Consider the following 13,540-nt stretch of genomic DNA (forward strand, 5'->3'; position numbering starts at 1 on the left):
CCGCATTATATAAATGAATAAAGAAAAAAAAATGTTGAACAGTTCATATGCCAGGCACACAACTACATTAAACACACAAAGCTAAGACTAAATTGAAGTAATTGTCTGCACTCTGATTCAAAGGTTTTTTTAAATAATTCATTATCTTGTGCAACAGTACTGTGTTTTGCAAAGGTTATGCTCACTTCATTTAAAAAGGAATATGGCCAAATATTGAACCATCTGACAGATAGTTGACATTTCAATTAGATTTTGCAAAAAACAAGTGGTTTGTTAATATAGAATTTGTTGAAGTCTGAAGCTTGCTTGGTCTATTTGACGCAATAGATTTTCTTTGCAAAGATCACAATATGATTTGCTAATGTAGTTTCAAAGAAGCTATCAGCAAAACCATCTCTAAAACTTGCTTTCGTTCTTCCTGAAATTAATATTGCTGAATGGCAAAACCCCATGTTAAGTTGGGTAAAGTTTTTTCCTGATTTAACGTCCTGGTAAGTGTTAGTTAATGAAATTACTTAAATACATGAAATGCATTCTTGGATCCTTATGCGCCATATGAATTAAACCATGAGGAAACAGTCAAAAAGGTGGTATGTCGTTAATCTGACAACAGCTAGCAACATCAAGGTAATAATCAATTCTGTATGACACCGAGGAGCCATTGCAAAACCTGAGCTAATTGGGGAATTCAAAAGATAAACTCCCTTAAGGTCAGAGTCAAGCGTGACAACAGTTTCACAACAAGGCAGTGATTGAAAGATGAGGGAGAAGTAAAAGTGAATGTCGTTGAGGCGTGCAGAAATTGATCCCACACAATACTGGCTACGGACAGTGTACGGAAGGAAAGGGTGTGGTGGCAAGAATGAATCTTCCCATAATGACCACACAGGAAGAAAAAACATTGATCTAGACAGTCTCTGCTGATCGCTGGACAAGTTAAGAGTGGAACTAAGGGAGGGTAGCCCCATTAAGATAGAGAATGGAGTACAAATGCTAAAAGATATGACACAGTCAAACATGTTAAAGGCTGCAGAGGAGTCACGGACTAACAATAAAAATCACTGAAGTCCTAGTGGGCCACTGGAATGCCTTCTCATTAAAGAGAGATAACTGGTAGTGTCTTAACCTGAGGGTCACAATATCTCATGAAAGGAGAGAAGTTGAGGACAGTCTTTCATGGCAACCCCAGCTGGTACAGAAAATGAATGCACAGCGCTGATGTCACTCTGCATTGCAGCCAGAAATCGCTACACTTTGTCCAAAATTAAAATACAAGCTCAAAATAGTCCTTTGATTGCCTCTTTGTGCTGTCTACCTTCTGTCCTTGGTTACAGTGTTCTTTAACTCCCAAGTCTCCAACCAAATTTTTGATCAACTGCTCTAATATCTCTTTCTGTAGGGCAATTTTTTTTATTGCTGATATTTTGTCCTGTTAAAACACCTTAATAAATTTTACTGTGTTGGAGCTTTGCTGCATTTGAAAATATAAGAACTATGGCTGTGCACTTCTCTGTCACACTTCTCCCAAGTTTCTCTAGAGGCTGTATTTCTCGACTGTGTACTTGTCTTTCAATTTATCTTGTTCCCCCATTCACTCATCAGCAGATGAGAGTGCCATTCACACAGGCATCACAGGTCAGCTAAGAATGTGTACATACAGGGCAACCTAATGCAGTACTGTCATGTAGAGCTGTCTTAAGTTCTACTCGCATTTTATCCTCACTAAACGTAATCAAACAGCAAATTCAAAACAGTGACTCTAAAAGTGAAAGCAGAATTATTCTAATAGAATATGTACCTCCTCTTCATCTGCCTCCACATCCTCAGGTTCAGTAGTTGCGGTGGCAGCTCCAGGCTTAAACCATGCAAGTTGAAGGTCCTGTCCTTTGAAGCGAATTCCATGTAAAGCAGCCTAAAATCCACATTGCACAAAGAAAAGTCATACCCTCAACAAAAACTACTTCAAAATGCAAGATGACTAATTCTAATTACATAGGTTATATAATAAGTTCTTGGAATAAATATTCCAAGTTAATCAGGATCTCCAAAGTACCAGAAACAAGGATGGTCTTAGTAAATGGCATATTGATTGAATATGCAAAGCATACTGTACAATACAAACTATAACAAATTGTTTACTGCTCTAACCATCTGGAGAATTAAATGCAAATACAACTAGTTGGCCACTAAAACTGAATGCTGCTAAAAAAAATCCTAGAGAATGCAGTTGATATTTCAGAAGCTGAACTAAGTAGGTAAAGGCATTCTATTCCCCTTTTTTTCAAACTCATTTTGACACTTATAAAGAACATATAGGTTATTAAACCAAAATATGCTAAAGGAAAGAGAAATTTCCAAGAGACAAGAAGTGCACTTCCTCCATCCAATATGCAGACACAGAGGGAGGCCCACTGAAGGAAACAAAAATACTGAGCTATTTATTACAGAAAGCAGAAAGATGATCCAAAAGTTGGGAATATCCTATTTTTATCTTTGTGGTAATCAATGTACCTACTTCTGATAAATTTGTAATTATGTTCAGTAATATTAGGCTAGAAGCTGCATTTTATCAATTTTATATTCATGGGAGTCAATGGCCAGTGGTGTTAATGCTAAACTATTCATTCAGAGACCAAGTAATGTTACAGGGATCAATCCTGCCACAGCAGATGATTGAATTTGAATTCAATAGACATCTGAAATGAAGTACTGAATGATTACCATGAAAGTGTTGTTGTTTGTTGGAAGAAAAATGCCTTTTTGCTAATGTCCTTTAGGTAAGGAAACTACCATCCTTACCCTGTCTGGCCTACATGTGGCATCTGACCCACAGCAATTTAGGTGGCTCTTAACTTCCCTTTGGGCAATTAGTGATGGGCAATAAATGTTAGCCTAGCCAAAGACATTCACATCCCACGAATGAATTTTAACTAAATGTCCGTGGTAGAATAGCAACAAAGCCATTAAGAATTTAAAAGTAATCACAAATTTGTTTGTCCATAGCTAATATTATGTAGATTGACCGTCCGGCTGCAGAATTTTTAATTTTTTTTTATTCGCTCGTGGGATGTGTGTGTCACTAGCTGAGCCAACATTTATTACCATCCCTAATTGCCCTACATCGTCAAAACCAAACATGGAATGCAGTGTGATTCATCAGGGATAAGAAACTAGTTCTGAGGAGAGACTGAGATACATGCATTAATTCAGCTGGAGCAGAAAGGCATGCAGGAGATTCGGAAAGTACTAAGAAACATTATTCAACGTCTTGATACCGAGTTCTTCAGATCCCAGAACATTTTTTTTTAAATAAACATTGTGTATTCTATTTCTACTTGTACTCAAATATGAGCATATATAGATTCAAGTCTGTATATCTGGATATGGAGGGCTGTTATGGCACTGTGGTAATGTCCTCAGCTCTGAGGTGGGAGACCCAGGTTCAAGTCTGACCTGCTCCAGGGACGTGTGTAGTAACATCTCTGAATAGATTTATGAAAAAAAACTGCACCCGGATAGCAGTAACTGTTGAAAGTAAAAACATACTTTGAATCTAGTACAAAGGAACCACATCAAAAAAATCATATTTACAATTCATTGACCTAGTAAAACAAATGTTAAAGCAATTTAAAGAGTAAAAAATTAAAAATCATGATTTTATTCTTTCTTGTTATTTGAAGACTAAGACTTGTAAGGGCATCTAAGTATAAAACAAAATTTGTAAAGCCTGAAGAGAAAAAAAAAACAGGAAAAAAAACCTGCAAAATGCAACGATTATGGAGGAAGAAAGCTAGCTTTAATGTTTCAGGTCAGAGATTACTCCTTAGATTTGCAAATGTCACAGATGAATAACTTGCAAGGAGGAACAGATTCAGGGAAAAGGGTGCAAGGGATGATTAATGGCAAAAGTGATAATGGTCTGATAAAAGAGAAATTAACAATACTAAAGACCTAGAGGATGTGCAAGTAGTTACAGCAGAAAGCAAGTAGTACAGCCAAGAAAAGAATCACCTCCATTTTATTGTGGAGGGGAGGGGAGGGGACGAGAAATGAAAAGCGAGTTCAAGGCATGAAGAATCTAGTAAGCCTACACCAATAATCAACCTACAATTTTCTGTCAAATGCTGAAAGCAGTAGTGCACTCATCCTACATTATCGATACCTTCTGTTTGGAACAAAATGGGAAGTGTGACCAATGTCTGAACTTGTAAAACGTGACCAGTGTCTGTTAGAAAGATAAAGTGTTCTTCTTGAACTTATCCGAAGTTTCCAGTCAATTGCTATTTCAATTATCCACAGCACTGTTTCACATAAGTTCAAGAAAGGATTCTTCCAGACAGAGTTTCCCTTTAGGTGCAATCACTTGTTCCGGTACCAATTTAAGCATTTATCATGAATCTGGTGTTTGTGTGCGTGTTCAGCAAACTTGTGCCGGTTTAATCGAGTGCCAGTTAAAACAAAGTTTGCTGTACTGTTAGATTTTATTTACATACTACTCAAACAAGTAAAATCTTCCATGAACCAGTAGAATCCGCTAACATTTTCATCATGCATTTTTTGGCAGAAAATTTTCCTTGACACATTTAGAACATAGAACATAGAAAAGTACAGCACAGTACAGGCCCTTCGGCCCATGGCGTTGTGCCATGGATTAATTCTAATCCAAACATAAAATAACCCAACCTATATTCCCCTCAATTCACTGCTGTCCATGTGCATATCCAGCAGTCGCTTAAATGACTCTGCTTCCACGACTACCACTGGCAAAGTATTCCATGCACTCACAACTCTCTGGGTGAAGAACCTCCCTCTGACGTCTCCTCTATACCTTCCTCCTAACACCTTAAAACTATGACCCTCATAGTAGTCAATCTTGCCCTGGGGAAAAGTCTCTGGCTATCGATTCTATCCATGCCTCTCATAATTTCTGCGTTGAACTGCCTCAGTTTTAATACTGCTAAAAATGATTTAACATGGAAAAAATATTTAAACTGGACTGCCACACATGAATAAAATAATGTGTTACGGACTTCTGAGCAACATCGTAGTTTGTTGGAATGCAGTTTTAAAGTTAAACTAAGACAGAATTAAAACATGCCTAATATTGGGAAATAATAAGTGTGAAGCTGGATGAACACAGCAGGCCAAGCAGCATCTCAGGAGCACAAAAGCTGACGTTTCGGGACTAGACCCTTCGTCAGAGAGGGGGATGGGGTGAGGGTTCTTGAATAAATAGGGAGAGAGGGGGTGGCGGTCCGAAGATGGAGAGAAAAGAAGATAGGTGGATATTGGAAAGTCCCCACTAATGTTGTTCTACCACTCCAAAAAAAAACTCAATATCGTTCTTTTCTTGAAGGCCACCAGCACATGCATTTAGTGAAAATTCATCAAGGTAACTACATGGGAAGAGAACAGATTGGTTTCTGGCCTGCATCAGAATGGGGGCCAAATACTTTTGTGCTGGTAAGGCAAATTTTGGTACTATACCAATAACTTGAATACTTTTTTTCTTTCCACTTGGTATTTCTTGCATTCTGACCTGAATATTTATTTGCAGGTGCCACATACTTCTGTACTGAGCACTAGGAGTGAATATTGGTCAATGCGGTGCCAATCGAATTGACAGCATTGTCCAGGATTGGGTCAAGCTTCTTGAATGTTGTTGTTCATTCATCCAGACAAGTGGGGAGTATTCCATCACACACTTGACTTGTGCCATGCAGATGCTGGACCGGCCTCAAGGTTCAAAAGGGAGTCACTTGCTGCATTCTTCCTGGTCTCTGAATGCTCTTATAGCCACAGCATTTATATGACCAGCCCAGTTCAGTTTTGTAGAGTACAATATATAAAGTGGAGAATCAGCTGTACACAAACAAGGTGCTAAGGCTCTGCATTGTCCGATGTAATCAGAATGTGGCCGGATGGAGCAATGGATTCAGTCATAAATTTGCTTTACAGTGGAAAGTGGAAACAACGTCTTCAATTTTCAGTGTCCAGCTGGAGAAAATTTTAAGCCATCGAGGATGGTACCAGACATGTAGTTTAATTGACTGGAACATTACACTTTTTTTAAAGAATGCAGGTGAGCAGATATTATGAACACAATTTCTGAATAAGCAACACTACTATGGGGAGCAAACTGAATTAATCAAGCAGAGGAATTTTTAAAAAGCTGGCATCCTACTCTCCTCCCACAGTGATACATCAGAATGAACTAAACCAATTTGCAAAAGATTGCATATCAAATTAAACTAATTTTTGAAATACATGAATGCCACTTGAGTTACCGTCCTAGCTACAAAAAACAAGAAAAAAGAATGGTGCCTCCTTCATCCCAATATTTACAAAATCTGTGCACACAACCCTGAAACTATATTTTGAGGTATTTTACTGCAACTAGAAAATACAGAGCAATAAATTAACATTAAAAATTTGGAGTAAAAAAATACTGAAAACCAAAATCTTAAGTTAAAGCAAAAGCGAAGCAAATCAACATTGACATATTAGCAGAATACCAGTACTGTTGGTACAGTCATAAGATTTATCATGCAATAAAGACTAGTGAGAGAAATGCAGAAATAAGTACACTTTTAATGACAATAGTGGAATATCACACTCCCCAGGTACAAATTTTGAATTTTCAAGTTTAAGCTTGTAGTAAATTTGATAAGACCCTGCTGTACATACACTTATGTATTTCTCAGACCACACCTTGAATAGACTACAAATGAACTCTGTCCAGCAAAGTTGGCATTCCTGTATTACAACACAACCCTATCACACAACCAAACAATAACATAATCCAAATGGAGCAATAAAGGATTGATACGCAAAGATTCAAGAAACCACTCATATTATTCTAGTGTACACCAAAAATAAAGTCACCCTCCAATTTATTAAAGAAGCATTCACACCTTGCTGCTAAAAATGTTCACATGTTAGCCATGCAACAGATTCTGGAGAATCTAAATGAATACATGATAGTAACTTAGAAAAAACAGTTTATAATTTCCACCATCTTTTCTAAACTGAAATGATACCTTACTACTCAAGTTTCATGGCTATAAACCATCACAAACAATGAACTACACAATGCTAAGGGAGGATATGTAATAGTGAAACTGGATGAGCTCACTAAATTGCCATGCATGTGCATTCACTGTCTGAGATCTATTCATAAAATGAGTGATCAATTTAAAGATTAGGCAGCTCACTTTCACACACAAAGTAATCTTATATTTACATTATTAAAAATCATTTACTTACAGCCTCTGCCTCTGCCCTTGTCTTGTAAGTAATAACTGCATGGCGAGAGCAGTCATCAATCTGACAATCCTCAATTTCACCAAATTGCTTAAAAAAGAGAAATAAAGTCTTTAACTATTAAAATTTCAAATGCTGATTTTATAGTCACATTTTCAGCCTATTTATTCAAGGTAACTAAATATGGAAATGTATTCATGAGAAATAAATATGCTGCTGGACATAAACTGAAAACCTGCATCCAGTGAAATACTGCACTTGAATAAGATTTTAAAATAACTCAACTGAATAAAAAGGGGGCTCATACATGACTCTAATTAGCACACACTATGCAATAGTGACATATTTCACCACAGACATATATAAGATACATGGATACAAATTTCTTTACACTAGGCTTTTTGACAAGTATTGGCTTCTAGGCTATAGAAAGCACCCGCTGGAAAGGATGGGCTGTAGTGCATTTGACTGGAGATTGCAACATTCAATACAGGTTCTTAAAAGAATTCTTAACAGACAGCAGCTTGTCATAAATGTTTAAATCATGAAGGCGACACAGAAGGCTCCCACAATGACAGATTATATTCATACAGCATTTGAAAATAGTATAAAGCTCCAAGGTACTTCAAAAGAGCAATATCAAGCAAAATTTGACAGTGAATCACATAAGGATATGTTAGGGCAGATGGAAGATGGAATAAAATCTTAGTCAAAATGGTAGATATTAAAGGAGAGTTTTAAAGCTAGACAGGAAATAAAGAGAGATTTAGGAAATGAATTCTAGAACTTGGGGTGAGGCAACCGAGTGAAGTCAAATCAGGAAGTGCTCCTTTTCACTGCATTCAATCAGACCATACAAGTTTAATGCACAGGAGGCCACTTGTCTATCATATGAACCCCCACCACAAGATCAAGACAAAAATCAATTCCATTTTCATCTGAGATAATGGGAACTGCAGATGCTGGAGAATCCAAGATAACAAAGTGTGGAGCTGGATGAACACAGCAGGCCAAGCAGCATCTCAGGAGCACAAAAGCTGACGTGTCGGGCCTAGACCCTTCATCAGAGAGGGTGAAGGGTCTAGGTCCGAAACGTCAGCTTTTGTGGTCCTGAGATGCTGCTTGGCCTGCTGTGTTCATCCAGCCTCACATTTTATTATCCATTTTCATCTTCCCTCTTTACTGCCACGCAGCTTCTTCTCCTTCCATTGTTTATGTCTGTTGTTACACTTTCTGACTTTGGCTATCTGCGGTAGCAGTAACGGATTAACTGAGCACACCATAAAAACTTGCTTTGTCAAATATAATTAACTAACATTTATTATTTATACCCTAATGTTGGAATTTAAATTGTACCAACTCACTTTCTGCAATCAAAATTTCTGAAGGTGATAATGCAGAAAATATACTTTGAACAAGTTCATGCCACCAGCGAGTATATGTAGCTTGGTACAAATGTTTTAAAACAGCCTCCTTTCAATAAGTTGGCTTTGATAGAAGAGGCCCTACATATTTATTCCCAATTTTCCTGGTTGAGGCTCCTCTGAAGTCTTAAAAGTTCAGAATTTACATAAAGAGACTACCCAAGACAGCAGTGTGGCTTCATTTATTTATCTCCCAATTGCAGATTAAGTTAGGCATCCTATCAGTCATTAATGGGGCTATCAGGCGGACTGCTCCAGAACCCACATACTTTTTTCATGATCTTACGGGATCAGGCTGCCAACAGCTGGAACAGCATTTATTGCCAACCTTAGCGGCCCTCAAGACAGCGATGGTAAGCTGCTTTCTTGAAGTGCTGCAGTTCATTTGCTCTAAGTACATCCACAATGCCATGAGGGAGGGAATTCCATTGAAAAAGCAATGAGATTCCCTAAGTCTGGATGGTAAATGGTCGGGAGAGGAACTTGCAGGAGATGGTGTTCCTCTGTTTTTGCTACCGTTATTCTACCACGTGATGGTGATGGTAAACGTGACTATAGGAAGGGATGTCTACACAGGCTTCATAAATTTCTATAGTGCATCTTGTAGATACAAATTATTGCTGTTACTCTACTTTGGTGGTGGAGTATAAATGTTTGTAGATGTGCCAATCAAATGGACTGCTTTTTCCTAAATAGTGTTAAGGTTCTTCAATTGTTTTATGAGCAGTGCTCACCCTGGGCAAGCGGGGTATGTTCCATCACAGTCCTGACTTGCACGTTGTATATGGTGGACAGGCTTGGCGGAGTCAGGGCATGAGTTACTCAAAGGTGGGTTCCTTTTCTCTGACCTCCTCTTCTGTTTATTTACCCATATAGAAAATCTATTTATATGGCTACTCCAGTCAATTTTCTGGTCAACGATAACACCCAGGATGTTGATTGTGGGGGGATTCAGTCATGATAATGCCAGTGAATGTCAAGGAATGCTGCCTAAGAAGCCTTAAAAGGCAAAGTGTGAGACACAAAACTTGAGACTCCTAAGTTACCTTAAAAAAAATCTATTTTGTAGAATAGTTTATGGCTCAACAGACCAAAAAGAGAAACAAAAACAAACTTTAGGGATTTCAGTCACGATTCTTGAAGCTATCCTCGACTGACAAAGCCAACTCTTGAGAGAGAATTAATTTTGAGAATAAAGCCAAGTCCTTTCGACAGGACTGGTTAGAAACTTGAAGTACTGTTGAATCAATATTTCTCACTCATGGAAGGAATAAACACAGTAGGAATAAGACACCAAGTATTATTTCATGGAAGTAACTTCAGAGGGATTTATATATAGTGTCAAACTGATAACACAAGAGCGGGAGCAGAACTTATTCTACGCACAAAATCCTTATTGGGGAGGTGGTGTTTTTTGTATGTGCGTGCATGTGGGCGCCAAGTGTGAAAAGGAAGACTTCAATTTCCTGAGTGGCACCACGTGTCAGAGACAACACGGACATTTCTATGTTGCATAGATATACTAATTTAATGGCGATCAGTGATTTAATGCTTTCGAAGAAACATGCTTTAACAATAAATGATTCTGAAAAATAATTTACTAGATACATTGTTATAAGCCAATTGTTCAGTTTCTGTATAACTGTGAACAGCAGCTACAGAACACCTCTGGAATATCAAAGATCTATTAGTGCTAGTAAAGATGGAGCATTGCAAATCACACAAATGGGCTTGACGATTGAAATGCCCTTTCCTTATTTTGTATAAGGAATCTGTAACTGCGTGCCAACAAAAACAGACCAAGAACATTACAATCAAGATATGTATGACAGTTTCTTGCAACTAATTCACCATCTACATTGATGCTGCAGGAAAATCCCTCAAGAGGCACACGTGAAATCCGTATTCTTGCATCAACCACAGAATTGTTCCAGTGTTGAAGGAGGCCATTTCATTCAATGTAACCACAGTGGCACTCTGAATGAGTATCGACTTAGTGCCATTCACCTGTCTTTTCAAGACAAGCCTTATATTGTTTCCATCCACAGTAACTGACTGCCTTCTTGAAAGCACTGATTGAACTTGCCTCCATCAAACTTCTAGGCTGCATATTCCAGAACATAACACTCAAAAACAATTTGTCCCAGTGTATTTGCTTCTTTTGCAGATGACTTTAGACCTGTGCCCTTTAGTTCTTGATCCTTTCATGACAGCTTTTTCAAAAATATGTGCCTTTGGCAACCTATCCAGCATGACATGTTATCTAGTACTTGACGCTAACAGTTATTTTTAAATGACCAAAGAAGTTTGAATGCACCAGATACATTTTTGCCAGAAGCAGGGTAGAAGGTGGCATTAATAGAACATTAATATCTTGCGACACAACACCCAATAGCAGACATAAATCTGAGGCAACACCCAGAGTTGGCAAGAGCATGAACAGACCATATAGCCCATCAAGCCTGCTGTCATTCAACGAAATCGTGACTGATTTTGGGCTTCAATTCAATTTTCCCACCAATTTCTACATATCAGTCTCCTCTCTGAAGCACCAAAAATGTATTAAGCAAGCCTTAAATGCATTCAATGATGAAGCATCCACACATCATCTGGGGTGGAGAATTCCAAAGATTAACATCTGAGTGAAGTAATTTCTCCACCTCACAGTCCAAAATGATCATTCCCTTGCCCTGGCACTGCATCTGTGTTTTATTTTGCCCAACCAGCAGAAACACTCTGTCCGTGACTATTCCATCAAACCCACTGGAATCTTGGGTTTTACAAGCTTTAAGAGTACCCTGATTTTTTTTTCTAAACTCTGAAGAGTACAGGCCCAACTCACTCAGACTCCCATCGTGGAATCACCTTCCAGGAGCCAATGATGAATTTAGTGAACCTTCACTCTACCACCTCCAATTTAAATATACTTTTCCTCAATTAGAGATAAAACTGACACGCCATTCGAGGCATGATCTCACCGTAGCCCTGTAGATTTGTAGCAAGACTTTAATATTTCTGTTCTCCAAACCTCTTGCAATCAAGGCCAAATGCCACTTTATTTTTAATTGCTTGCTGTACCAGTCAGTGCTTACAATTTTCCACGTTACACTTTACTTCTCAAATAGGTTGCTGGAGAAAAATTAAGCGCCAAGATATGTCAAAAAATCCTGCATGCCTAACTTCACAGCAGCAACGAAGACCAGAGAGCAGATTCTGAGGAAAGGGAAAATAACTCTCACACAGGATAATATGCAAATGATACTGCGTGCAAGAAAACTACCTAATCTAAGAATAAATTCTCGTAAATGCTGTTACAGTGGTTATGTAGGCAAAAATCTAGAGATGCTGTGATAAATCACCACAGTCAATAGGCTTTGTAAAACCTGTCTTCATAACCTATACTTGGTTCCTAACAGGTGCTCCTTAATCTAAGACTCATTTTACCAATCTCAACCAAATATAGCTGGAAGAGGAAAAAAATCTGACTGATGCAGTAGGGAGTATGTGTTCGATTTATGTGATACTAAGACATGAATGACATCCTACTGCGTAATCCTATACTCTTTTGGTCATGATCAAACACATGGACAAGTGAATAAGATCAGTCTGTATCAGCATAACTTCTAACGTGCTAAATGAATTAAAATATACCAAAAGTACATACTGCAAAATGTGGCAGGACTTCATCTTGGTCACTTTCTGAAAATCCAGATATATTCAATGATTTTGGGCGATGGTCCACGACAGAATGAAAAGGTGCACCCCGGCCTCGTCCACGATGCCCTCTACCGCGACCTCGATGTCCTCCTCGTCCCCTAGAGTGGTGTCCTCTTCCACGAACTGCGGAAAGGATCCCGCGTTTGGCAGCCTGCAACATGAGTGTCAACGCATTACATAATAAGACATAATGTAGCAAGTTTAATGTTGATTATGAAAACTATAGCGCATTACAAAAACTCAGATCCTGTTTTGCAAACAAGGGAACTCTTCAAAAACATTAGAACTGTTGAGAATTCGGCAGAGCCCAAAGCGTGAAGTTAAACAAAAGAACTGCAGACACTGGAGATCTGAAACAAAAACAGAAATTGCTGGTGAAACTCAAAGTCTTGCAATAGCTACAGGACAACGCAGAGTTAAGTTTGCTGACCCTTCAATAGAACTGGGGTTATGCGACCAATTTCAGTTTTTGTTTCAGAACTGGGGACAACTGGAGCAGCAAGAAAATCTTAGGCTAGCTAAACAAAAAGTGTCAGGAAAAAAAAAATTTATTTTTCGTATCAACGCAAATGGAATGCTGCATTTACGTTATTTGTCCGAATTTATTTAAGCATGCACAGAAGTGGACATATTTTCCAAAAAATTTAATAACTATTTTTCCTCAATTTAGGCACAAAGTCAGTAATTAACCATTGTGTGGGAGGAAAACATTTGGCTGACGCTTCAATGAAATGTTTATCAGTCATGCACAAATAGGTAAATCAGCAGAAAATAACTGATTCAGATTACTTGCTGCAAAATTAAATGCTCTATTAACAATCCAATCGACATCAAATGCAAATAGAAAAGAAACGGAAATATAAAGGATGCAGTTTTATTGTAATAAAAGCCAAAAGAACTGTGAATGCTGTAAATCAGGAAGAAAAACAAAGGTATTGGAAAAGCCCAACAGGTCTGGCAACATTTGTGAAGGGGAAAAAAAAAAGTTAAAGTTTCAGGTCCAGTGACAATTCCTCAGAACAGGTCAGTTCTGATGAAGGGTCACAGGACGTGAAACGTAAACTCTGTTTTTACCTTCACAGATGCTGCCAGACCTGCAGGGCTTTCCAGCAACTTTGTTTTTGTTGCAGTTCTAT

At 38.2% G+C, this 13,540-nt stretch overlaps 1 protein-coding gene across 8 annotated transcripts in view; it reads right to left on the reverse strand.

Annotated features, from left to right (window-relative positions):
- rbm26 (RNA binding motif protein 26) overlaps positions 1-13,540 on the reverse strand; it is an 89,633-nt gene that overhangs the window by 13,739 nt on the left and 62,354 nt on the right. For all 8 annotated transcript variants that reach the window (XM_059646513.1, XM_059646514.1, XM_048532699.2 and 5 more), the window contains exons 19-21: positions 12,352-12,555; positions 7,267-7,353; positions 1,799-1,912 (exon numbers count right to left, since the gene is read on the reverse strand). In XM_059646513.1, the coding sequence (XP_059502496.1) occupies positions 1,799-1,912; positions 7,267-7,353; positions 12,352-12,555 (405 nt within the window). The remainder of the gene's footprint in view (positions 1-1,798; positions 1,913-7,266; positions 7,354-12,351; positions 12,556-13,540) is intronic.

The sequence above is a fragment of the Stegostoma tigrinum genome, chromosome 6, assembly GCF_030684315.1.
Source record: "Stegostoma tigrinum isolate sSteTig4 chromosome 6, sSteTig4.hap1, whole genome shotgun sequence".
NCBI lineage: Eukaryota > Metazoa > Chordata > Chondrichthyes > Orectolobiformes > Stegostomatidae > Stegostoma > Stegostoma tigrinum.